At 50.7% G+C, this 26,698-nt stretch overlaps 2 protein-coding genes and 2 pseudogenes across 3 annotated transcripts in view; 1 reads left to right on the forward strand and 3 right to left on the reverse strand.

The window, feature by feature from the left end:
- The window catches only part of GSDMD (gasdermin D), a 101,291-nt gene that overhangs the window by 10,414 nt on the left and 64,179 nt on the right, over window positions 1–26,698 (reverse strand). The gene's annotated exons all lie outside the window — the stretch shown is intronic.
- On the reverse strand, window positions 1,419–4,135 carry LOC106986154 (ADP-ribosylation factor 1-like; annotated as a pseudogene).
- LOC106985213 (26S proteasome regulatory subunit 4-like) lies at window positions 6,587–11,460 on the forward strand (annotated as a pseudogene).
- On the reverse strand, window positions 10,550–23,387 carry ZNF623 (zinc finger protein 623). Of its 2 annotated transcripts, none has more exons than XM_027063704.2 (2): window positions 23,109–23,387; window positions 10,550–14,384 (listed from the first exon to the last, which is right to left on the reverse strand). In XM_027063704.2, the coding sequence occupies exon 2, from the start codon at window positions 14,305–14,307 to the stop codon at window positions 12,796–12,798; it is 1,512 nt and encodes a 503-aa protein (XP_026919505.1). In that variant the 5' UTR covers window positions 14,308–14,384; window positions 23,109–23,387; the 3' UTR covers window positions 10,550–12,795. The 2 variants fall into 2 exon arrangements, with proteins under 2 accessions (XP_026919505.1, XP_026919504.1); XM_027063703.2 differs by lacking the exon at window positions 23,109–23,387 and adding an exon at window positions 22,650–22,792.

Below are 26,698 nucleotides of genomic sequence, written 5' to 3' on the forward strand. Positions count from 1 at the left end.
GTGGGGCCGCCGGGGAGGAGCAGAGAGCTGGGCGTGGAGAGCCGGGGACTTGGGACACTGCGCCCTTGGCGCGACAGTCGCGGTCCCGGCGGAGCCGTTCGGGCACGCCCTCTGTCCGCGCCCGAGGAGCGCCCCGCCCCGCCGAGGCCACCGCCCACTTCCCCAGCGGAAATGCTCCTCCCGCCGCCGGAAGCGGCGCTCCCGCCCTGCCTGGAGGCGCGTCTCGGTGGTGCGCGCGGGCGGCTAGGCGGGCGAGGTGGCCGTTCAGTCGGCCGCAGCGACCGTCCCCCGGGCCCCCTCCCCGTCCCCCAGCTGTCACCACCCCCCCGGCGGAGCCCCTCCACCTTCCAGCCTCGCTCCCCGCCGCAGCCCTCCGCCGCGTCTCTACAGTGGCTGGCGCTCCGGCGTCTCCGGCCCCTTCGCCAGGTGTGCGTGGCGGTGCGTGGACCCGCGACTAATACAGCCAAGGCGCCGCTTCTCGAAGCTTTCAGTACCGGGCGCCCGCCCATGTCCAGCCGCTCAGGCCGCGTCCTTCCCCCTGGGTCCTGCGGTGTCCATCAGTCACCCACTGGAGCCCGGGGCCCGTCTCCAGAGCCCGCAGTCCCTGTGGGACCCTGGTGGTGGGCAGGTGGCCGCCTCCCTTGGGGCCACCTGGACGCCCGCTCCGCCGCCCACCGCGCCCTCCAGTGCGCGCTCCCAACCCGCCCGGCCAGTTATGCCTTCTTATTTTTAACTGAAACACACGTAACTTAGAATTGACCGTCTTAACTAGTTTTGACTGCACAGTGCACTAGTATTAGGTACGTCACAGTGTTTTGCATTTAAGCTCCAAACTCCAGATCTCGCAAAAGAGGAACTCTGTATCCATAAAACAGCCACTACCCCCCACTCAGTCCCTGGCAACCATTATTTGCCCTCTGGTCTTAATGGTTAAATGCCTCACATTAAGTGGAATCGTACAATATTGGGCTCTGCGTGACTGGCTTATTTCACCTGGCAGAAGTCCTCCCCTCTCATGTTGCAGCCTGTGCCCGGAATTTTGTTAAGATGGAGTAGTATTCCATTGTATGGATAAGCCACCTTTTGTTTATCCACTCATCCCTTGAGGACAGCTGGATGGCTTCCATCGTTCCGCTGTTGTGAATAACGGTGCTGTGGACCTGGGTGTGCAAGTATCTCTGCACGTCCCTCCTTTCGCTTCCTTATGTACGCAGAGGTGGAACTTCTGGGTCGAATGGTAATTCTATTTAAACATTTTTGAGGACCAGCCATACTGTTTTCCAAAGGGGCCGCACCTTTATATTCCCCCCAGCAGTGCACGAGGGTTCCGATTTCTCCGCATTTTCGCCAGCACTTGTTACTTATTTTTCACACTAGCCATAGCCATCCCAGTGGGTGAGGTAGCATCACAATGAGGTAGCATCTCATTGTGATTTTGATGTTCGTTCACATAGTGATTAAGGATATCAAATGTCTTCTCGTGTGATTATTGGCCGTTCAAGTATCTTCTTTGAGGGGCTCTTGGGTGGCTCATTTGCGTAAGTGTCCAACTCTTGATTTCAGCTCAGGTCAAGATCTCACGGCTTCTTCACTTGATCTTGGCCAAAAGGTCGAGACGCGGTAAGATCTCACGGCTTCTTGAGTTCGAGCCCCATATTGGCTTCTGGTGCTGACGGCGCAGAGCCCGCTAGGGATTTTCTTCTCTCCCTCTCTCTGCCCCTCCTCTGCTGGCACTCACGCTTTCTCAAAATAAATAAATAAACTTTTAAAAAAAGCCCCACAAATATCTTCTTTGGAGAGATGTTTGTTGAAGTCCTTTGTCCATTTTCAAATTCAGTTTTGTTGTTGCTGTTTTTAGGAGTTCCTTATATATTCCGGGTATTAATCTTTTATTAGATATGTGATGTGCAAATATTTTTCTCCCGTTCGGTTGCCTTTTTATTTGTTGATAGTGCCCTTTGATGCACAAGTTTTCAGTTTTGATGAAGTAACATATATCTATTTTTGTTGCCTGTGCTTTTTGGTGGCGTATCCAAGAAATCATCACCAGATTCAGTGTCGTCAAGCTTCTCCCCTATGTCTTCCAGGAGTTTTATGGCTTTAGCTCTTAAGTTTAGGTCTTTGATTCATTTGCAATTAATTTTGATGTTTATTTTTGTTATTTATTTTACTAGTTAAGAGACTTTAGTAGCTATAATTACAGTGCTTGTTTGTCGAAATGAAAACTGGAAATAAAGTATACAAAACAGTTGATTACCAATCGTGTATCGAAAGCAGTAAGAGGTTCCACGATACCAAATAAACCAGTTCTGAGGATTTCCCCAAGATAAAGTTGAACGGCTCCAGCTTCTTCAGTGTTTATCAAAATAAGAGAAAAAAGTAGAGGTCGTTGTTTCGTTGGCAAACCTGACCCTTGCAGGCTGAGGGAGTGAAAGCACATGTGGACGGAGGGGGGGTGGGGCTGCCTTCCGGTTCTGGAGCTGATTGGATAGCCAGTCCAGTCCCTCATAGAGCCTGTCCCCGCTGGTGGCACAGGTGGCCCGAATGTACCGGTTCCTGTGGCGCAGTGAGTGCAGGCCCGGCTTGTCCATAGACTCGGCCGCCTTCATGGCCTCAGGGAGGTCCTGGTGGGCGAGGCCCGGCGACCTCTGGTCAGCGGTCCACGGGGACCACCCCTCCCCGCCTCCCACCCCGCGTGGCCGGGGCGCACGGGCGCACACACCTGCTTGCTGGCGAACACCAGCCGGACGGCATCCCTGAGCTCGTCCCCCGCCAGCATCGTCACGGGCTCCTCACGGGCCTCCTTCACGCCCTCTCTGACCTTGCTGTCCACCAGGAGGATGAGGCCTTGTGTGTTCCGAAAGAAGTGGCGCCACAGGGGCCGATCTTGTCCTGGCCGCCCACGTCGCGCACGGTGAAGCTGATGTTCTCGTACTGCACGGTCTCCACGTGGAAGCCTGTGGTGGGAATGGCGGTCCCCATCTCACCCAGCTTCAGTTTGTACAGGATGGTGGTCTTCCCTGCAGCGTCCAAGCCCACCATGAGAGTGCACGTCTCTCTTTTTGCCAAAAAGGCCCTTGAAGAAGTTTGTGAAGATACTTCCCATGCTGGAGACTGGGGCGGGGGCAACACTGGCTGGAGGACCCCTCGACGGCCACTGCGAGGCTACTGCTACGAGCCAGCCGTTGATTTTGCCCCCACCCGCAGTTAATTTTTACACAGTGTCAGGTAAGGGCCCAATGTCCCTTCTTTGGCATGTGGAGGTCCAGTACTCCCAGCACCATTTGTTGAAAAGACTGTCCTTTCCCCACGGAATGTTCTTGGCACCCGTGGTAAAAATCATCTGACTATATATAGAAGAGTTTATTTCTGGGCTTTGCTCTACTCCAATAAATGTCTGTTTATGCTACTACCTACACCAGATTTTATACCCATGGAAGCTGGAGGTAACCTGGCCCCAGCAGGTCAAGTCCATAATACTGTATGGTTCCATTTATATGACATTGTTGCAATGACAAAATCATAGACACAGAAAACCTTAATGGTTGCTAGCTGAGAAGGAGGGGTTGAAGGCAGAAAGGAAGTGAGTACGGATATAAAACAGTGAGTTCTTCCTGGAAAGCAACTCTTCTGTATCTTGAAGATGTCCATGTCAATCTCCTGGCTGTACTGTTGCACTGTGGTCTTCAAGATGCTGCCATTGCCATTGGGGTAAACAGAACACGGAAACTCTGTATTACGTCTTACACACGGGCATGAATCTACCGTTATCGCAAAAAGTAGAAGATTAAAAACGTGACTGTGGAGGATGCCTGAGCGAATTACATCAGCCTGGGCTCCGGTAGGGCCACCCCAGGGGCTGTTAAAACCCCCCAGGTGATGCTGAACCAGAGCCAGGGCCAATCTTACTTCTCCTGAGGTCGCTACCTCGTTCCCTCTGCACGGGGACACAGCTGCCGTTATCCCGGTACTTGCCAAACGTCAGGCAGCTGGGGAGACCTAGCCCACCAAGTGGGAGTGGGGGACCCCCAGAGGGCTGACCTAGAGGGCTAGAGCCATCCCAGGAAGAGCTGGGAGAGGGTACAGACCCCACACAGAAAGCACAGCGGACCCGGTTCACAGACGGGAGACCCTACCCAGGAGGGCACACGCTCAGGCACGTGCCTTTGGCTCCTTCCCTTGGTGCGGGGACAGTGGCATAAGGAATGACTGGATTGCAGCGGTCCAAAGCAGTGGGAGACCTCTTAGCCCAAGTCCTGATCAAAGTCCCTGTATACCCTGGGGTCTGGAGACTCTAGCCCCAACCCCCTCTTTCCCCACCTAGGACTACATGCGCTTAGCTCCCCCCTTCTGCCACTTCCCAACAACTTGGTCCATAGCACGTGCCCGCCACCACCCCCCCCCCCCCGCCAGTGCAGGAAAGACTTAGTTGCTGTACCACCCAACCCCACCCACCACCACACGGAGCCCGTAACGGAAAACATTCCAAATTTGACAATAATAAACCCAAAGCCAACAAATTCGAAACCAATAAACTCCAATCCGGATAGTAACAAAAACACAGCAAGGCACATCATAACCAAATGGCTGAAAGCCACTGATGAAACCTTTTTTTTCTTTTTTAAGTTTATTTATTTTGAGAAAGAAGCAAAACCTGGGGAGGGGCAGAGTGAGAGGGAGAGAGAGGGAATCCCAAGCAGGCAAGGCACAGTCAGTGCAGAGCCCGACCCAGGGCTTGAACCCACGAACCATGAGATCATGACCTGAGCCAAAGTCAGACAGTTAACGACCCGAACCACCCAGGCGCCCCTCGTTGATAAAAACTTAAAAGCACTTAGAGGCAAAAAAGACATTATGAAAAGAACAAAGGCAGAACGACTGCAACATTTTCATCAGAAATAATGCAAGCCCGGGGCGCCTGGGGGCTCAGTTGGTAGAGTGTCTGACTTCGGCTCAGGGCATGACCTCATGGTCTGTGAGTTCGAGACCCGTGTTGGGCTCTGTGCTGACAGCTAGGAGCCTGGAGCCTGCTTCGGATTCTGTGTCTCCCTCTCTCTCTTCCCCTCCCTCACTCATGCTCTGTCTCTGTCTCAAAAATAAATAAACATTAAAAAAAATTTTAATACACTTTGTTTTTTAAAAATGTTTATTACTTTATTGAGAGAGAGAGAGAGAGAGAGAGCGTGCACATGTGGGAGGGGCAGAGAGAGAGAGAGAGAAACCCAAGCAGGCTCTGTACTGTCAGTGCAGAACCCAATGCAGGGATCAAAGTCACAAACCATGAGATCATAACCTGAGCCAAAACCAAGCATTGGACACTTAACCAACTGAGCCACTCAGGCGTCCCTCCAAGAAACACACTTTAAATACACTGACATACACAGATTAAAAGAAAAAAGTACAACTATGTCCTAGAAGCACTAATCATAAGCCTAAAACAGCCGCATTAGCATCAAATTTTGGGTTTTTAAAAAACACCAAAGACGGATACTTTTATTTGTATTTCTTATTTAAAAAAAATTTTTTTTTAACGTTTATTTATTTTTGAGACAGAGAGAGAGCATGAATGGGGGAGGGTCAGAGAGAGAGAGGGAGACACAGAATCTGAAACAGGCTCCAGGCTCTGAGCTGTCAGCACAGAGCCTGACGCGGGGCTCGAACTCACCGACCGCGAGATCATGACCTGAGCCGAAGTCGGCCGCTTAACGGACTGAGCCACCCAGGTGCCCCAAAGATGGATACTTTTAAATGACAAAAGGGTCATCAAAAAACCAGCAAATCAGAGCGCGTGGGTGGCTCAGTCGGTTAAGCGGCCTACTTCGGCTCAGGTCATGATCTCACAGTTCTTGAATTTGAGCCCTACATCGGGCTCTGTGCTGATAGCTCAGAGCCTGGAACCTGCTTCAGATTCTGTGTCTCCCTCTCCCCTTGCCCCTCCCCCGTTCTCTCTCTCTCTCTCTCCCTCTCTCTCTCTCTCTCTCTCAAAAATAAAGATTTAAAACATTTTTAAAAACCCAGCAAATCTAAATGTTTATGTAACTGAAACCAGAGGTGCAAAATACATAAAATTTGACAACATCAAAGGAGAAAGACAAATCCGCAATTATAATTGCTGAGTCCAACATACCTCTCCCAGTGACAGAAAAGTAGAAAGAAAATCAGGAAAGATACAGAACACATGAACAAGCCAATCAGACAGACCTGACGTGCACAGAATCCTAACACCTGACACCAGCAGGATGCAAGTGTGTCACAGGGGCACGTGGGGCACTCAGCAAGATAAGCCACCATCTGGGCTGTAAGACAAGTATTAAATCGAAAAGAGTTAATACATGGAACATGTTGTCTGATTAGACCATGGAATTAAACTAGAAATCAGTAATAAAAATAACTGGAAAATGCCCCAAGTATTTGGAAATTAAACAGACTTCTACGTAAGTCATAGTCAAAGAAAAACTCCCAAGAGAAATAGGAAACTAGGAATGACGATGAAAACAACATATCAAAATTTACAGAGTGCCGCTGGTACGGTATTTAGAGGAAAACCGCCCTCGGTGTTGACGTGAGAAAAGAAGAACGACCTAAAATGAATGATGTAAGCTTCCACTTCCATAAGCTAGAAAAGGGGAAATTAGTTCAAAGCGGAAGGAAACAAATAACGATTCTATTTCGATGACACAGAAAACGGACAAACGATAGAGAAAAATCAAGGAAAACAAAAGCTGTTTCTTTGAAAGCAGCAATAACATTGGTAAATATCTAGCCACATTGGTCAAAAAGTAGAAGATACCAATCACCAATACCAGGAAGGAGGGAAATCATTTAAAATGTAACTAATTCTCTCTCCCTCTGCCCCTCTCCCCTGCTCACGCACTCTCTCTCTCAGAAAAAAATTGAATTCCTAATTTTCTCAGAAAGAAATCCCCAGGGTTTCACTGGTGAAACCTATCACACATTTAAGGAAAAAATAAATTACTATGCAAACGACTTCAGAAAACAGATGTGGGTAGGATGCTTCACCACTCTTGGAAAGCAACCTTATCCTGATATCAAGACAAGACAAAACAAGGATGTCTTCTCATCACTTCTAACGCAAATCGTACAAGACGCTGTAGTCAGCGAAATAAAGCAGGGGGGATAAGGTCTATAAAAATTATAAAGGAGGAAGGAAAATTCTTTGATTATCTGCATAAGAAATGCCAGAGAATCTAGAAAATCATTAATGGAACCAGTACATGAATCCACCTGGGTTCCAGGATGCAAGGTCAGCATAGCAAAATCAAATGTATTTCCACACACTAACAAGAACAATTGGAAAATAGATTTTTCAAAACCTAGAAAGAACTCAAGAAATATAAACAAGAGATGCATTTTCCATAGTGGCAGTTCTAGTGGCCAAAGCAAGATAGGTCAGTCAGAGTGGTGGTCATGGCCCTGGAGGTGGCAAGAAGGATGACAGGGACAAGAAAAGGAAATACAGACCTCCTGGGCCAACTAGAGTGGGGAAAAAGAAGGGACCAGATGCTGCCAGCAAGCTGCCACCGGTGACACATCACACTCAGTGCCGCTTAAAACTACCGAGGTTAGAGAGAGAGAATGAAAGACTCTCTTCTCAGGGAGAATGAGTTCATTAGAGATCAGGAACAAATGAAGCCTTTAGAAGAAAAGCAAGAGGAGAAAAGATCAAAGGTGGACGATCTGAGGGGGACCCCAATGTCGGTAGGAACATTGGAAGAGATCATCAAGGGCAATCGTGCCATCGTGTCCACATGTGTGGGCTCAGAACACTGCGTCAGTATTCTTTCCTTTGTAGACAAGGACCTCCTGGAACCAGGCTGCTCAGTCCTGCTCAACCACAAGGTACAGGTCATCGATGACACAGATCCCTTGGTCACAGTGATAAAGGTAGCAAAGGCCCCCCAGGAAACCTGTGCTGACACTGGGGGGTTGGACAACCAAACTCAGGAAATTAAGGAATCTGTGGAGCTTCCTCTCACTCATCCTGAATATTATGGAGAGATGGGTATAAAGCCCCCAAAGGGGGGGGGGTCATTCTCTATGGACCACCCAGCACAGGTAAAACCTTACCGGCCAAAGCAGTAGCAAACCAAACCTCAGCCACTTTCCTCAGAGTGGCTGGCTCTGAACTTATTCAGAAGTACCTGGGTGATGGGCCCAAACTTGTTCGGGAATTGTTTTGAGTCGCAGAACAACACGCATCATCCATCGTGTTTATTGATGAAATTGACGCCATTGGAACAAAAAGATAGGACTCAAATTCCGGTGGTGAAAGAGAAATTCAATGAACAATGTTGGAACTGTTGAACCAATTGGGTGCATTTGATTCAAGGGGTCACATGAAAGTGATCATGGCCACAGAGCAAATAGAAACTTTGGATCCAGCACTTATCAGACCAGGCCGCACTGACAGGAAAACTGAGTTCCCCTCGCCTCATGAAAAGACTATGAAGTGCATCTTTCAGATCCACACGAGCAGGAGGACGCCGGCCGATGATGTGACCCTGGACGACTTGATCATGGCTAAAGATGACCTCTCCAGGGTTGACATCAAGGCAATCTGTACAGAGGGTGGTCTGATGGCTAGAGAGAATGCAGAATGGAAGTAACAAATGAAGACTTCAAAAGGCTAAAGAAAATGCTCTTTATAAAAAACAAGAAGGCCGGGGCGCCCAGGTGGCTCAGTCGGTTAAGCGTCCAACTTCAGCTCAGGTCATGATCTCACGGTTTGTGAGTTCGAGCCCCGCGCGTCGGGCTCTGGGCTGACAGCTCAGAGCCTGGAGCCCGTTTCAGATTCTGTGTCTGCCTCTCTCTCTGCCCCTCCCATGCTCGTGCTCTCTCTCTCTCTCTCTCTCTCTCTCTCAAAAATAAACCTTAAAAAAAATTTAAAAAAGAGAATCAGGAAAAAAAAAAGGTCCCCGAGGGGCTCTACCTGTAGTGACCACATTTGCCTTCAAGGAAACGGTCGGGAGCGTCCCGACTCCTCAGAGGGATGAGGCTGGGAAGCCGCCCGGAGGAACCCACGTTCCAGTCCATCTTTCTTAGCAGAACTTCCCGTGTCCCTTTCTGAGCTGATGTGTAGGGTGCCTACTGGGCTGCCTTCACGTGTTGGCCACTGCAGGGCTTCCCCCCCAATAAAGCAAGCTCCTCCTCCTCCTCCTCAAAAAAAAAAGAAAAAAAAAAGCACAAACTAGAAAAGTTTGGTAAACTGTAGACTTAATAAAATGGTTTTTAAATCTGATCTTTAAAAGATACCATTCAGGGGGCGCCTGGGTGGCTCAGTCGGTTAAGTGTCCGACTTCAGCTCAGGTCATGATCTCGCAGTCCGTGAGTTCGAGCCCCGCGTCAGGCTCTGGGCTGATGGCTCAGAGCCTGGAGCCTGCTTCCGATTCTGTGTCTCCCTCTCTCTCTGCCCCTCCCCCGTTCATGCTGTCTCTCTCTCTGTCTCAAAAATAAATAAACGTTAAAAAAAAAAAGGTTTAAAAGATACCATTTGGGCTAAATGGGTGATGGCTATTAAGGAGGGCACTTGTTTTGAGCACTGAGTGTTATATGTAAGTAATGAATCACTAAATTCTACTCCTGAAACCAATTGTTACACTACATGTTAACTAACTAGAATTTAAATACAAATTTGAAGGAAAAGAAAAAAAGATACCATTAAGAAAATGAAAAGGCAAGCCAAAGATTAAAAGTACTTGCAATGAATATATGTTTGGAAAAAAGACTCTTGTCTACAATATAGAAAAGACTCTTACAAGTCAGTAATAAGACAAGCTCCCCAATTTAAAAAATGGGCAAAAGGTGGGGCACCTGGGTGGCTCAGTCGGTTAAGCACGTGACTTCAGTTCAGGTCACGATCGCGTGGTGAGTTTGAGTCCCGTGTCCAGCTCTGTGCTGACAGTTCAGAGCCTGGAGCCCACTTCGGGCGCTGTGTCTTCCTCTCTCTCTGCCCCTCCCGCCCCCCCTCAAAAATAAATAAAACATTAAAAGAAGTTTTTAAAAATGGACAAAAGGTGTGTAGACACATCACAAAAGACGATAGGTAATGGCAACACATACACGACAAGATGCTCAATGCTATCACTGGGCGGACAAATACAAATTAGAAACGCAAATACACCATCACACACAACTAGGATGGATTACATTTCGGAGGAGTGTGGCAGGAGTAGGAAATGGTACAACCACTATTGAGAACTTTTTGACAATTTCTCATAAAGTTAAAAACACACTGGAGCTTCTGGGTGGCTCAGTCGGTTAAGCGTCCGACTTCGGCTCAGGTCATGATCTCACGGTTCATGAGTTTGAGCCCCGCGTCGGGCTCTGTGCTGACAGCTCAGGGCCTGGAGCCCGCTTGGAGCTGTGTCTCCCTCTCTCTGCCCCTCCCCGACTCACGCTGTGTCTCTCTCTCTCTCTCTCAAAAATACACATTAAAAAAATAAAAATAAAGTTAAAAACACACTTATAACTCAGAAAGTAAATTCCTAGGCATTCACTGAAGAGAAATAAAGAGGCATTTCCAAATAAATACTTTTACACAAATGCTCATAGCAGTTTTATTCGTAAGAACCTGGAAACCCAAATTTCTATCAACACGTGGATGAGAATAAATGGTCTGTCCATACAACGGAACACTACTCAGCAGAGAGATACCGAAACACAGAACTACTCGGTTGAGTCCTTAAAACATGCTAAAGCAAAAGAAGTGAAGACACGCGGTGTTATATACTGTTCGGGTCCTTTTAACGTGAAGCCCTACAACAAGCAAAACTAATCCACGCTGACGGAAAGCGGTTACTTGGGACTAGGGTAGGATTAACTGGGAAAGGGCCAGAGGGAACAGTGCCGTGTGATAAAAATGTTATTTTTCTTTATTCTAACGGTGGTTACACAGGTATCCGGTTTCTCAAAACTCTGTACACTTTAAATAGGCGTCGTACTGTATGCAAACTGGGCCTCACCAAAGGTTACTCGAGTGGTCCGGTACTCTCTCTTCTGTACCACGTGAAACATCTCTAGTGGTGAGGAGTTTTCCAGAAGATGCAGCGCTGTATGCCCCTCTTGATCACTTACCCCTGGAGGCTTCTAGGGTTGCTGGAATTTAAGAACTCAAAATCTGCCCTCATAGGCAAAACAAAATTGGTTTATGTCATTTCAAAACCGGTCGTTTTGGTTCACGTCAGAGAAAAGACGTTCAGAGGCAAACAACCGTCAAGTTCTGCGCTGTTAGCTACCGTGCCATGAAGGCTGCCAAAAGGGGAGTCCGCCACCTCCCTGTCCTGCAGCGTCCTCTCCAGGTCACTCTCTTTCTCGAGCTGCCACGGTTCTCTCAGTGCCGGCATCACCTCTTCTGTGAAGCTGTCCCAGACCCTCCATGCCCAACTAGTCCCCTCCTTACCTGTGTCCTACACAACCGGGGACTTCTACGTCAGCACTTAACGCTGCGTGTGATCTGTCTTCCCCAGCGGACTGAACAGCGTCATCTGTTTTCCTAGGGTTCGGCACCGGTCCTTCTAAATCACTACATTTTCAAATAAATGACAAAGTGAGCCAGAAAGCAGGTGGAGAGACCAGAAGCGATGAGGTCAATCATGGCACTGAGACAAAACCTCGTGCAGTGCGCTGGATCAGAGTGGATCAGAGTGGATCAGAAAGATACACAGGCAACCAAGCGAAGACAGCACTCCCCAAAACCAAGTGGACAAGTCAAGGGTGAGCTCTAAAGGCAATAAATATGAGGTGTGCTAGTCTTACACTAGCTGTTGCTTACAACTTCTTCTAAGTACAAGCAGAAGATATCAACAGGGCTGAGAGACAAGATACTTCCTGTAGACCAGTAAATGATGCTGTTACGGAACAAGAACCCAAAATTTCAAACACAGCAGTATAGAAAGGACAAAGCAAGAGAGGTGCCAATCACACACAGATGTGGGGTGTGCTCTTTATTGTCCTGCACCAGATACAGGGACACATAAGTCAGTCAGCTATGGTCACGTCCTTAAGGAACCAATAGGGTAAGGAGGAAAGAGATAGTAGATAAACAACGTAACTTTGATAGAACAAAGAGCAGTAACAGAAGTGCTCCCAGCAACACAAGCACAGAGGGAGAGTAGCTGGCTGAGCCTGACACGATACCTGAGGAGTCAGTCAGGTGTGGGGCAGGGAGCATTCAAACAAGGACAAAGACGAGGAGCAGCCTGGCTAAGTGGGAGCGTCGACCAGTTAGCGTTGCCACAACACCAATCACGTGGCAGGTGGTTACGCAGTGGATGCAACTTCAGGAAGCAAAAAGGTCTTAGAAAGCAGGAGTGGGAGCTTGGGAAGTATCCTAAGGACAACAGGGAGCCAATTTGTGGTTGTAAAGAAGAAAGATCTTTCTCAACTTGCCCTTTTAATAGATCAAAATTTACTGTGTAATATTCTCTGAAGTATTGAGATTAGATTCAGAATTCTGCCTTAAAAAGGCTTTAACTCGGGGGTGACCTGTAATTGTGCAATGAAATACAGAACCTTCTCCGAGACCTAGCTCCTCCCCCAGCACTGTTCCAGCCCAGAGTCACTTGTGCAGTCTCGTGGCTCTCCTGAGGTCACACATTCCTAGCTGAGGACAGCAGCCCAGCACCGCCGCACGGCAGTAGGGGACAGCCCACTCTGAAAGCAGCCCTGCCTAGGACTTTGGAAAATGCTGACACATCCCAAGTCACATGAACGGAATCATGTGAACTCGTGCTGCTCCCTTCTAAACATCACCCACTGAGTTGGAGAATGGCTATTTTATAAGTCAGCTGTACATTCCCCGTGACCTGCAGACTTCTCACCCAAATGTATGGTGGTCTTATTCAAGGGAAGTCCCTCCTGGTGAACACTTTGATTATTTTTAAAGTTTGGGGTCGAGCTGAAATCTTTCCCATACTGACTACATTCATAGAGTTTCTCTTCAGTATGAATTTTCTGGTGTTGAAGGAAGTTTGACCTCTGAATAAAGCCTTTCCCACAATAACTACATACATAGGGCTTCTCTCCAGTATGAATAATCTGATGTAGAAGCAGTTTGGAGCTCTGAATGAAAGCTTTCCCACAGTCCTTACATTCAAAGGGCCTATCCCCAGTGTGGATTTTCTGATGTTCAGTGAGATGGGCTTTCTGGAGAAAGGCTTTCCCACATTCCTTACATTCATACACTCGCTCTCCAGTGTGGATTTTCTGGTGTCGAATAAGGTACGAACTCAGAAAGAAAGCTTTCCCACATTCATTACATTCATAGAGTTTCTCTCCAGTGTGAATTCTCTGATGCTGAGTAAAGTTTGACGTCTGGCTGAAACGCTTCCCACACTCATTGCATACATAAGGCCTTTCCCCAGTATGGATTCGCTGATGCTGAATAAGCTTTGAGCTTCGAATGAAGGCTTTCCCACACTCGTTACATTCAAAGGGCCTCTCTCCAGTGTGAATTCTCTGATGTTCAATGAGGTCTGAGCGATGACGGAAAGCCTTCCCACACTCCTTACATTCATACTGTTTCACCTCTGTGTGGATCTGATAATGCCGAATAAGGCTTGAGCTCCTAATGAAGGACTTTCCACATTCGTTACATTCATAGGGTCTTTCTCCTGTGTGAATTCTCTGATGGCGAATAAGCAAGGAGCTCTGACTGAAGCCTTTCCCACACTCCTTACATTCGAAAGGCCTCTCCCGGGTGTGAACTCGCTGGTGCCGAACCAGGTCTGAGCTGTGATGGAAGGCTCTCCCACACTGCACGCATCGGAACGGCTTTCCTCCCACATGTGCCCTCTGGTGCTCAGCGAGTTCTGCATAGTGAATGAAGTCCTTCCCGCACATGTTGCACACATAGAGTCTTTCTCCAGTGTGAGCTCTCTGATGCTCAGCAAGGTGGGAGCTCTGGCTGAAGCTTTTCCCACACTCCTCACACCTGCAAGATTTCTCCCCAGAATGAGCAATCTGATGTCCTACAAGGTCTGAGTTAAATGGGAAGGTCTGGCCGCAAGTCTCACACTGGTGGGCTTCCCGTTCCACAAGCTCTCTCTGGAGGAGGAGGAGGTTTGAGCTCAGAACTGGGCTTTCTCCTGATTTACTGCCCACCCGAGCTGTCTCTCCTGCTTGGATCTTCCAGTGGGTAACTGTCACCTGCCTGAAACCTCCCTCCTGAGGGGGACAGCTCCGCAGGTTCTGCCCTTCTGGGTTTCCTAACAGCTCCCCTAATCCGGGTTCGGGGAGTGCCTGAGACTCAGTGGCAGGGGGCTCCATCACTGTGAGTGTTTCTGACATTGTCTTAGGCAGATTTCCATCCTCAGAAATTCGGGCTCCAGAGTCACCTTCTTTGTCACAAGTTCCTAGGTCAGAATCTGAAATAAAGGAGAAAAGATCATCTTTTCCCTTTATCAACAGACAGGAATCTGCTGGAGCAGTGGACGATAACACACATCCAAAGAGTGGGAGGGAGGAATGTTTCCCCTGCTCACACTCCCCACCCAACATGCGGACATCCCAGCATGCATCTCAGCCACCTGCCTCACCCACTTGAGAAGGCTTCTCTGGGGTTCCACCTCCAACACCCAACTCTGGGGACAGACTAATGGGGAGGGATGTGGCTTGGATCCATTAAAAAATTAAGGCACATTTCCAAAGAAACAAATGTATCGACCTTGCCACCCCTTCACTGTCCTCCCTTTCCTCTGTACCCAGCTTAGATCACGTGGTCTATGGTGCCGTGTTTATCTTTGGTCATATTTTATAACCATCTTCTTACATATTAGTCCTAACTCTCCCTGCCCCTCCTCTACCACACTTTCGTGGGAAAATCCCGACGTGGGTTAAATTCCACTTGCTTCCTGTTCTGCGTCTGCATCTACACCAACTGAGCTCTCTGTACATTTACAAGCCCTTGCCTACCAGGGCCCTGAGAGCCACCAGCAATCTCTACTTTCCTCATTCTCCTACAAGACCACCCCTTTTGTCCTCTCTTCTCAAATGTCCAATACCCCCCCTCCTCCCGCTCAGCTGATGCCCTTGCTTATTTCAGTAAGACGGAAGCAATGAGATGAGAATGTCAACTTTCTCCTACTGCATTTACCAGCCTACCTGTCTATACCCACATCAGGCCCTCCCTTCTTATATGGTCACGCTGCCCTTGATCCTGGGCACTACCTGGGCACTAAAACCCACCCCTCTCATCCACTCAATGACACCAAGCCTCCCCTGCACAAGTCTAGAGCTGGAATGTTCACAGCAGCACCATTCATAACCTCCAAAATAACCAACAGAGAGATGGATAGACTGAGGAGTACTCCCACAAGGGAATAATACGCAGCAATGAAAGAAACCTGCTAAATACAAAAGTAAAGATGAATCTCAAGATGCAATGTTCAGCAGAAGGAGCTCGTCACAAGAGAGTTCGTACTGCAGGGTTCTGTTTACATCAAGTTAAAAAAAAACAACAGACAAAAGTGATCCGTGTGGGAGAACTAAGACCCTGATGACCTTTAGGGAGAAGGTAAGAACTGGAAGGGGACGCAGGGGCACAGGGTGCTGATGGCCTACATGGAGCTCTGCATCCCGCTGGTCTGTTGCTGTGGGAAAGCTTGTGCAGTCAGGGGTGCCAGGGTGCCATGCCCACTCCCATCCCCAGCTTTGAAATTCTCACACTGGGGACCAACTGTAGGCAGGACTCTGCCTCCCCACAAGGTCACGAGCCTCCCTTTGAAGGCCCACTCTTAGTTGTCCATCACCTGTGACAATGCACCACAAACACAGCACAAGACGGCACATCTGACATCTCACACCTCTGAAGGTCAGAGTGCAGCCCAGAGTGACTGAGACCCCGGTTCAGGGCCACACAAGGTGTCAGCCAGGCTGAGGTCACATCTCAAAGTGCTGGGAAACCTGTTTCCAAACTCATTCAGATGCCAGTAGAAATCAGTTCCTTACAACCACAGGACTTTCCCTGAGTCCTTGCCAACTGTCAGCTGGAAGCTGCTGTCAGCCCCCAGGGACACCTGAATCTTTCAGGCAGGAACAGTGCATAGAACCCCTGACTTCTCTTCTGCCACCAGCTGTAGAAAACTACTTTCCAAGGGCATGCATGACTAGGTCAGTCCACCTTGAGAGCCTCCCCACCTTACACCAGCTGACTCAGGACCTTAAATACAACCGCAAAATCCCTCCAAGGCAGCTGGGAGGAGGTGTGTGTACCTTAGGGGCCAGGGATCTTGGACGGCCGTCTCAGATGCCTACCACACCACAGCCAATGCTTGGCCAATCACAGGAACCCAGAGTGTGTGTCCTTGTCTCCATCTGGGGCACCTGAAGTGTGGTCCCAACCCCACAGCTCCACTGGGAATGGCCGCAGCCTCAGTTTCAACCCCACCGCCTGATCCAGCCCTTCTCACGGATGTATCACCTGAGAACTCTACAGAGTAAGTCCACTTCCAGGGAGCTCCATCCAAGGTGACCCCAAACAATCACTTCTTGTCCCAAGTCTGCACCAGTGGGAAGCAGACCTTGCTGCGCAAACCTGTGAAGGGATGCCCTCCAGACCCATTTTCAACGTGGCCATCAAGGACAAGGACCCGCCTCTGAGGGCGAAGCTGGGGGCAGGGTGGAACAGGAGCAGAAGGAGAGTGAGCGACCAGGCAACACATGTTCTCTGGCCCAGGAAGGGCGTCCTTTCAACACGATTTTCTCTTTGATGCGAACCGCAACTTGTACAAAGCGCACACATCTCGACGAACTCCCTGTGACACCTGTTTAACAACACCAGGCCAACACAGAACATTTCTGTCTTCCCAAAGGCTCTCCCTCCAAGGGCAACCACTTCTGTAAGTAAAGGAGAACTCTGCCCATTTAATGGCTCAGTCAGCAGAGCCTGCAACTCTTGACCTTGGGCACGTGAGTTCAAGCCTGATGCTGGGCACAGAGTTTACTTAAAAATGAAAAAATACAAACATGACATTGCATTTAAATGGAATCATACATGTCTGTGTCTGCTTTTTATTCGACACACACCCATTTTTTTGAGTTATAACTCACAATCTTAAACATGTGTTATTTTGAGAAACAGCACAAGAGTGCGCATGCGCACAGGTTGGGGAGGCGAGAGAAGCCCAAGCGGGCTCTTTGCTGTCAGCGCAGGGCCTGATGCAGGGTTCGATCTCACGAACCATGAAATCACGACTGAGGGGAAATCCAGAGTTGGACACTTAACTGACTGGGCCACCTATGCACCCCTAAACTCACCATCCTGAAGTGCACAAGCAAGTGTTTTTTAGAATATTCCTCAGATTGCAAAACCACCACCACTGTCTACTTCCAGAACATTTCCATCGCTCCCCCAGAAACGTATCTGCTTTGGCTCAGTACCATGCCCGCGAAAGTCATCAGCACGGCAGGCAACGACAGCTCACGCTCTCCAGTGACACGCAGCATACCGCTGCACGAACAGGTCACCATTCACTTCTCCACGTCTCACGAACGCCTCAGGTGTCTGTGGTCTAGACGACGATTAGAGCTGCGGTAAACACTCCCGTAGATGCAGGTCGCTTCTGCCGGGTACACACTCAGGAGTGGGACTGCTGGCTCACGGGTCCTAGAACGGCTTCGGCGGCCGCCTGTTCAGGACACGTTTGCAGATTCCATTGGGAACCTGCGCAGGCGTAGCATTCAGGGAGGCCAGGACTCGCGTGAGTTTTGAGTACAAACGACCGCACTGGCGCCTGGTGAAGAAAGCCACGCCCGCCCATCTGGGCCAGAGGAAGTGACAGGTGTGTGGGACAAAGAGCAGTGGGGGAGAGGGTAAGCTATGGCCGACCGAAGACTGCCCAGAATCCCTGCTTCCCACCTAACATCTGAGCGGGCACGTGGCCGCCCAGCCAACGACTGCGCTCGGTAGAGCCCCGAGGTCAGGTTCCAGCCAATGACACGGGAAGGGAACGGATGTGTGCGGGGTCCCTACCTCCACCCATGGTGACATGTGGATGTGGCAAAGCAGCCAGGCTCCCAGAGGCCTCGAGGGCCAGAGCCGCCTAGGTAGGTGAAACGGAACGAGAAGTCAAGTTTTTTGAATCTCTGTTATGGCACCTTGAATAATGCCTAAGTAACGCTGATAAACAACCCGAACTCAGACGCGGTGCTCCCAATGATGAAAAAGACACTGAGCCCACATACCAGTAACCGGCGCTGAGGACAAGGAGCTGAGCACAAGTCTGTGTCAGGCACTATGTCTGCGTGAGGTCTGCCAACACGGTTCCCCGGAGCAGCGCCGCTCGGCACAGCGCGGACCTGGGCCACGCGAGGCCGGCCTGCTGGCGCTCACTGACCGTGTTCTCCTGAGCCAACTCACTAACATGATTTAAAAATATCTTGCTCCTGCTTATAAAAATTACTTTCAACTAGTTAGTTTTTAAAGGTATGAGATAAATTATGCCAACTGAGAAAACGGAGACAATGCAAAGACTGAAAATAGAAAAATAAAATGACCTTTAAACCTAAGATTACCAGTTAGCATTTTCTCTCTGGTATTTTTTCTGCACCAGTATTTTTATGAACAGGACCATACGGCTCAGTTTTACATCCTGTTCTACTTTTGCATCCTTTTAATTCTTAGCCACTGCAAACATAAGATACACAGTGTAAGAGTATTTCAAATAATAAAGTGTAGACGACACAGACACAGTAAAAACCCCCACCAATTCAACAGATTGCCCCCGTTAGCTGTTCTGGTTATACGCATTCGCTCACACTTTGCTTGCACAAAGGCCGTGCACTTGTGCAAAAACATATCCACTTACTCAGACACACACGATTTTCAAAAATAAGAACAGAATCACACCACATTCACCATCTGCAACCGTCCCATTTACAACATATCCTGCGACGCTCCAGTCCATCCACACAGATGCCACCTCGTTCTCTGAAGGGTTTCACCACCGTAGGTAGTGACTGCATCCCTATTCGGATCAGACACGAAAGGCACATCCGTCCCCGTGCCCCTGGGGTGCCAAGCTGCGCCCCTGGTGTCCCGAGGAAGCACGTTCCCTGAGGTATTCTGTCCACCTGCCTGGGGCTGTCTGCCCCCCAGAGATGGAGGGAGTCAGCAGGATCCGAGGGCTGGGGAAGAGCAGGCGGCTTGCTCGGCCCGGCCGGCCCCTCCCCTCTGAGCCGCCAGGGCTTCCCGGCAGAGGGCGCCACAGTCTGACTGTTGCTCTGGCCCAGCCTCTGCCAGTGGGAAGGCGACCGTGGGCTCAAATGCCTCATTGGTTCAGAGCTCAGAAGGGGAGGAGGGGCACTATTTATTAGGGCCCCTCGAGCCCCACCAGGCACAGTGCAGAGCACCTGACTCCCACTGTCTCACGCGCTCCTCTAAGCCTTAAGGCAGGTGTTCCCTAGGTATTTACTCTAGTTTACAGATGACGAAACAGAGGCTAAGGGAGAAAGTCCATTGCCCAAGGTCACTAAACTAGTAAGAGGCAGCACTGAGGTTCAAATCTCGATCTGTCTTCCTCCAGCGCCCATGTCCCTAACGCAAAAGATTTTTTTTCCCAAGTGTTATCTGTCGCCGTTACAGGATGCTTTGCTTGGATCACGTGGAATGAGTATTACAGAAGTAAGCTTATAGATTAAGGCTTACTTATTCTAATTAACAAAGGTGGCAGTAAAATGTTGGGATTTTGTTTGTCTTGAAAGTAACGGCCTCTGCTTTTTATGCTTAAAAGGACTGCTGGACTCCCTGCAAACACGCTTTCATCTGTCTACAAGAAAATAGCTTTAAAAATGTGTTTTTTGCCTTGTCTGGGACCCTGTGATGACAGCTGAGAGCCTGGAACCACTTCGGATCTGTCCCTCCCTCTCTCTGTGCCCCTCCTACGCTCAAGCTCTCTCTCTCTCTCAAAAATAAAAACGTTTCAAAAAAAATTTTTTTTATTAAAAAAAAAAAGGGGGGGCACCTGGGTGGCTCAGTTGGTTAAGTGTCCGACTTTGGCTCAGGTTATTTCACAGTTTGTGAGTTCGAGCCCTGCATCAGGCTGTGTGCTGACAGCTCCGAGCCTGGAGCCTGCTTCGGATTCTGTGTCTCCCTCTCTCTCTGCCCCTCCCCCACTCATGCTCTGTCTCTGTCTCAGAAATAAACATTTTAAAAAAAGTGTTTTTTAATGGTCTTCAGAATTTTTTTAACGTTTATTTTTAAGAGAGTGCGAGCACGCGTGTGCATGCCAGGGGGGAGGGCAGAGAGAGAGGGAGGGAAAGAGATAATCCCAAGCAGGCTCTGAGCTGTCAGCGTAGAGCCTGACAAGGGGCTCAAACTCACAAACCGTGAGATCATGACCTGAGCCACCCAGGTGCCCCTCATATTTTTTTCTTAACATCAGAGAGCTAAACCTTGCTTTGAATAAACATTTATCTGAAAATCAGCCTTCTTTCGGTTTCTGCTTAGCTGTTTTCCTCTGTGAATTCAAGCAAAATTACACTGATACACTTTCACTTAAAGAAACCTGAGTGAAGGGGCGCCTGGGTGGCGCAGTCGGTTAGGTGTCCGACTTCAGCTCAGGTCACAATCTTGCGGTCCGTGGGTTCAAGCCCCGCGTCAGGCTCTGGGCTGATGGCTCAGAGCCTGGAGCCTGTTTCCGATTCTGTGTCTCCCTCTCTCTCTCTGCCCCTCCCCCGTTCATGCTCTGTCTCTCTCTGTCCCAAAAATAAATAAACGTTAAAAAAAAAAAAACAAACCTGAGTGAAATGAACAAAAGGAAGTAAAAATACAGCATGCTTTTGACCCCACAACACACTGAGCTAACATGGCCCACCTTTCTGTTAGAACACATAGAATCTGCTGGGTAAAATGTAACACGTGTGAATACACACTTGACGTTGAGAGAGAAGGGAAAATCCTTGGAGTTGGAAAAGAAGTGGGATCTTAACCTGGAGCAGGAACCTGTGAGCAATCCCAAACGGCCCTGGGGTGGAAAGAGACGGGCACTGAGGCAGGCACTGGTCAAGGGTACCGTGGCCCTGGGCTCACAGGCTCCCAGAGTCGCTGTCTGCGGCTTACAGCCTAAAGAAAGGAAGCACTACGCTGTCCGAGCTTCACCACTGGTAATAACGGGAGCAAGGGGCACCTGACTGAGACACAAAGCACAGCTCCTGGAGAACCTGCACCTCTGTAATTAGGAAGGAAATGGAGAAGCTGGTACGTGCCGGTCACTCCGCAAGGTGTCTTGTTTCTAGTTTCCTCGTGTTTGCCTCACAACTACCCAGGAGGTCCAGGCAGGTGACTGGCTCAGGCCAAACTAGCTGCTGTCCCCTCCTCCCCACCCCACAGTCCTCTGGTTCCTGCTCCCCGGGCTCTGCCCGAGGATACCGACGGCCTTCTCCTCTCCTGACAAGTCCAGTGACCTTACACCGGTCACCTTCCACGACCTGAGGCGGCAGTGGACATGCCTGACGGCTCCCTGAACCGCTTCGATGGCACTGCCCCGCTCTGGGTCAGCTGGTTCCCCCACCGCCCCTTCCATCTGTGGCTCAGGATTGTTGTCTGGGCCTTTTCAGCTCCGTCCTGTCTCCACATCACCCCCAAGACCTTTCCAGGAGTCAGCCATCCATCCCCATCACTTCAGGAAGAGGCCGGGGCTGCGTGTGCAGGCTTGTGAAAAAACAGAGCAATCCCTCCCCCTAATTTTTCTCCACGTCTCCCTTAAGAGAGATTCTGTGGTTCTTGGCGTCGTGAACACAGTTACGATACTACATCTCTAACAGGGTCAAAGGTTCCATATCTGTGGACAGGGAGCAAGCTATCACCTGAAGACTAGGTTAGATGAGGATCTCGGATCCCATGCGGGCAAGAGACACTTATCTCTATCATTCACTGGGACTGGCTCCCGGGGAAAAAAGACATGCCAAAGAGTGATTATGAGCACAACCTCTATACACAAACTTGCTGAGTTCCAAGCCTGCCTCCCGCTAACATTCCTGGGAAACCTCAGGCGTGCTCCCGGCCGAGGAGCTCGACACCATGAAGTAACCAGTCTCTGAGGGGGGGACGGAGGGGGCGAGGGTAAACCGTTCCTGACATCAGCAGTCAGCCACTGGGATTGATAAAGACTTCTAGAGGGATGGGAACCCTTAGGAAAGAGCTAGAACAGCGCAGCCAACCACTTCTCCACGCCAGAGAATTCTTCAGGCCCAATTCCCTCTGCACCCTACCCCCGCCAGGGCACGGGGTGCTGGCTCTGCACCCCCACCAGCACAGAGGCCCCAGAGAGAGCGGACAGGCTGAGAGCGCAACAACAGCGCTACCTGCAGCCCTCACCTCCTCCCCCAGGTCACCCCGGAGGAGCTAGCCGACTTGAGCACTGCGGCGCAAGGCGCTTAAGCTGGAGGCTCCACGGCCAGGGACCTGAATATCTGCTCCCATGACGGCCCCCAGGGAGAGAAGGTGCGGCCCCGGCAGCCGCGCAGGGGAGGCCGCGACGGCTGCTCGGAGGCGGGCTCACCGAAGCCCCGGCTCCGGGACTCCCGCGCGGGGCGGGCCGCGCCCAGACCCGAGCGCGGCGCCCACGACACCTGCCGGCCTGGCGGACCCCACCGCCCCCGCGCCCGTCCCCCGCCGGACACGACCCACTCACCCGGCGACCAGCGGTAAAAGCACTGCCCGCCGACAAAGCCCGCAGCGCCGCCCGCCCGCCGCGGCCGGAAGTTGGCCGAGGCCCAGCCCCGAGAACTTCCGGGGCCGCTCTAGGTGCAGCGGGGCTGACGGACTCTCGCTGGTGCGCACTTCCGCCCGGGCGCGTGTGCGCGCGCGTCGCCGCCGAGACGAGGCCGGTGTCCGGCCCCCGCGCTCCCGCACCCCTAGTGCCGCCCGTTCCCGAGCGTAGATGCGCGCGAGGGATTTCGTTGCCGGCGAGCTGTAAACGCTGGCGTCGGCGCCGGGTGGAGCGCGGGTCCCGCCTTCAGCGGGCGGAGCCCGGGGCCTCTCTTCGCGGCCGCTCCGGGGCAGCCGGTGGTGGTGAGAGCCGACGGCCGCGGCGCCGCAAGGCCCTTACCGCTGGAGACGGAAGCCGCAGCAGCCGGGGCCGCGCTCTTACCTGGCTGTGTGGCTCGTGCTGCGGGGGCACAAGTAGCCTCCGGACACGGTCCCGCGGGATCGGCCCCCGCAACTCCCCCCCGGAAGAGCTGGTGTCGAACGGCCGGGCCGGGCCACGTGGCGGCGGCGGGCCGGTCGGGAACTACCCAAGCCACGGCGGTGCCGCGGGCGCTCCTGCCCCGCCTGCAGGGGGTGCAGAGGACCCCTGATAGCGAATGGAGCACAGCGTTAGGAGCGCGCAGGAGCGAGGAGCATATCTCCTGCCAGTGCCGGGAGCCGCTGGAAAGTGTGGGCAGGCGCGGCAGGAGCACAGTTGTTGGTATCGCTGCTATGTGCGTGCGTTTTGAGCACTCACGGAACAGGCGTGCCAGTCATTGTGCAGTTGGCTGCTTTTAGTCGGCATTGTTTTAAAATCACCCCATGTTAACACACACAGTGGGTCTGGCCCACCCACTCCCACTGCATTCCGCCGTGTGTCTACACTGCTCCCCACCCCTCCTTATTGATGAACGTTCCGTGTGTTTTCTACTCTTCTCTGTTGCGAGTGATGGAAGAGAGCACATCCGCGTACGGTATTTCCGTGTATGAGCAAGGATTTCTCTAGGCGACAGGTCTAGAAACGGGATCCAAATGTGCAGATTTTAGTGTTAGTGTGTTGCCACATTGGCTTTTCAGTGGCTGTCCTAACTTTCGCTCCGTCTATCGCAGTGGGAGACTCCGTTCCCTGCAGCTTCACCAACCCTTATCTGGCCTGAAATTGGCCGATCTAAGGGGTGAAAAGCAGCATCCTGGTTTTTGTTCTCAAATTCAGTGAGACCTAACTTAGCAGCAGATGCATTTGTTTTTAATGAATACATGTGATAAATAGCTCTGCCAAATGTATCCTCCTACGTGACCTCCACGATCCAGACAGAACATCTCCATCCTCCCAATGCTCCCCTGCACTCCTTCCCCCAGGTCTCACCTGTCCAGCTGCTTCAGTGAACCGACTGATTCGCTAGTCAGGCCAATCCTTCGTGCTTATTAGCCATTTGAGCCTCTTGTTAACGGACTAAAATGACCTTGGCCCGCTTTTCCACTGAGCTTGTCTCTTTCCTTGCGACTAGGCGCTTTTTAGGGTGGATACAAATCATTTGCCTGCTACGTGTACTGAAAACATATTGCCTTTATTTCTACACAGTTCTGTGTGTCCTTCACTAACTCTGGTGCCCTGGGGTCTCTTTTCCTTTGTGATGTTCACTGTCTGTTCCTCTCAGAGAGGGTTTTTGTTTTTGTTTTTGTTTTTTAAGATTTTTAAGTACTCTCTACACACACGTGGGGCTCGAACTTACAACCCAAGGTCAAGAGTCGCTGGCTCCACTGACTGAGCTGGCTGGGTGCCCCTTTTCTCAGGGAGGTTTAACGCTTTTACTTAGGTTTTCCAGCCATCTGGAATTTATTTCTGAATATGATGAGATGTTGGAATCTGATTCTTTTCCATATGGTGAGCCAGTATCCCCATAAAGCGAGTTAAACACCCCGCCCTTGTACACAGTGTCCTGTCGGAGAAAAGTGTCGAGAGTAATTGTATTGAAAAGACACGAAGGGCGCCTGGGGGGGCTCAGTCGGTTGGGCTTCCAACTCTTGATTTCAGCTCAGGTGACGACCTTGTGGTCATGAGATCAAGCCCCACATCCTGGTCTGCGCCGAGCACGGAGCTCACATGGAATTCTCTGTCTCCCTTTGCCCTCCCCCCACGCACTCTCTCTCTCTCTCTCTCAAAAAAAAAAAAAAAAAGAAAAGAAAAGAAATGAGTGTTGCAGCCACAGTGAGTGGAGGTGTGTGAGTAAACTTTGAAGTGATGGCCTCATGATACGTAAGAGGTTACACACAATGTAATCACGCGATGCAGGTTGTCAGCTGGCCAGCAAAGGAGGACTGCACAGACCGCCCCCCCCACCCATCCCTATTTGAGACTTGGCCGGGGGGCGCCTGTGTGGCTCAGTCAGTTCAGCATCTGACTCTTCATTTCGGCTCAGGTCATGATCTCACAGTTCGTGGGTTCAACCCCTACACTGGGCACTGTACTGACAGCAAGGAGCCTGCTTGAAACTCTCTCCCTCCCTCTCAAAATAAATAAACTTAAAAACAAACAAACAAAAAAAGATTTAGGGAGCGCCTGGCTGGCCGGCTTGCTCTATAGAGCATGTGGCTCTCGATCTCAGGGTCATGAGTTCTAGCTCCACGTTGGGGGTAGAGATGACTTCAAAAGAATTCAAAGAGACTTAGAAATAGGATAATGTTGAAGCTAAGGGGTCAGAGCAGAGCCAGACCTCTCCCAACCTTCAGCACAGGCCTGGGGGACCCGTGAAGCAGGGCTGGTCAGTGGGACCCTGGGCTCCCCGCAGAGGAGAGGGAGGCTGGCTGGGAGTAGAGCCTTTCCTGGATCTGCAGGGGCACTGGGGGCTGTCCTGGCTGAGGCCTCCAGAAATGCCACCTTCACCCAGCACAGGCGCCCAAGAAACAGCATATGCTTAATCTCAATTCCATCCAAAACCTTGCTGGGGTTGCATGGCTTCTCTTACAGGCCCGGCTCCCAGGAAGGACACTGTGAGGATGCCTGGGGGGTTAGCACTGTGGGAGGGCCACCCGCCTCTGCTCAACAGCCTCCTGTGGGAGTTAATTCCTGTTGCCCGTCTCCCCCCCCCCCCCCCCAGACTAGCTCTCTGATGCTGGAGTCTGGCTGCAGAGCCCTTGTTGCCATGAGAACTTAGTGGCAGATGAGAAACGCCATGGAAGGGGACCAGTCACGCTGCCTCAGAGACCCACCCTCTGCTTAGCGGCTGGCAGCTGCCCCTCCCTGCATTGCAAGGTGGACCCTAAGCCCACGTCTGGGTTGTGATGACTATCATAATAGCCCAGCCAGAGCAAGGTTTTGGAAGCAAAAGAAAATCTGAAGGAAGTTGAGGAAGGACGATATTCACAAGGGGTGAGATGCAGGGAGCAGAGGACTCACAGGGAATTGTAACAATCAGAAGTTCGAAAAGGGGCTGTGCCCCTGGGCCCCCTCAGCAAGGCAAGGAAAGCTTCCTGGAGGACAAGGGCTCTTACAGATGCCTGAGTGGAGACAGGACTGCCTCTCTTAAAACATGGATAAGATTGGGGTGCCTGGGTGGCTCAGTTGTTCGGGCGTCTGACTTCGGCCTCGGCCATGATCTCACCGTTCCCGAGTTCAAGCCCCGTGTGGGGCTCTGTGCTGACAGCTCAGAGCCTGGAGCCTGCTTCTGATTCTGTGTCTCCCTCTGTCTCTGCCCCTCCCCTGCTCATGCTCTGTCTCAGAAATAAATAAACATTAAAAAAAAGTTAAAAAAAAAAGTAACTCTGTTTGCCACTTGGGACCATGATTTGCTCTTTGGGAACCTTCCGCTGTCTTGCTTAGGTCTTCAGCCTTCCAGTATCTAAATTAAATATACGTGAAGCCCATAGTCAGCATTCCTATCACATGTCCAAGGCTGATGACAAGGTCAAATGTGATGTGGTTTTCCAAGACGTTTCAGCTTTGGGCAGATCCAGAAAATACTGTGTTTGATCTAGAGAATGTCATCATGATCA

Source organism: Acinonyx jubatus, chromosome F2 (assembly GCF_027475565.1).
Source record: "Acinonyx jubatus isolate Ajub_Pintada_27869175 chromosome F2, VMU_Ajub_asm_v1.0, whole genome shotgun sequence".
Taxonomy (NCBI): Eukaryota; Metazoa; Chordata; class Mammalia; order Carnivora; family Felidae; genus Acinonyx; species Acinonyx jubatus.

Excerpts from the sequence above, each read along its gene's own strand:
- ZNF623 (XM_027063704.2), bottom strand. The coding sequence starts at position 14,307 with ATGTCAGAAACACTCACAGTGATGGAGCCCCCTGCCACTGAGTCTCAG.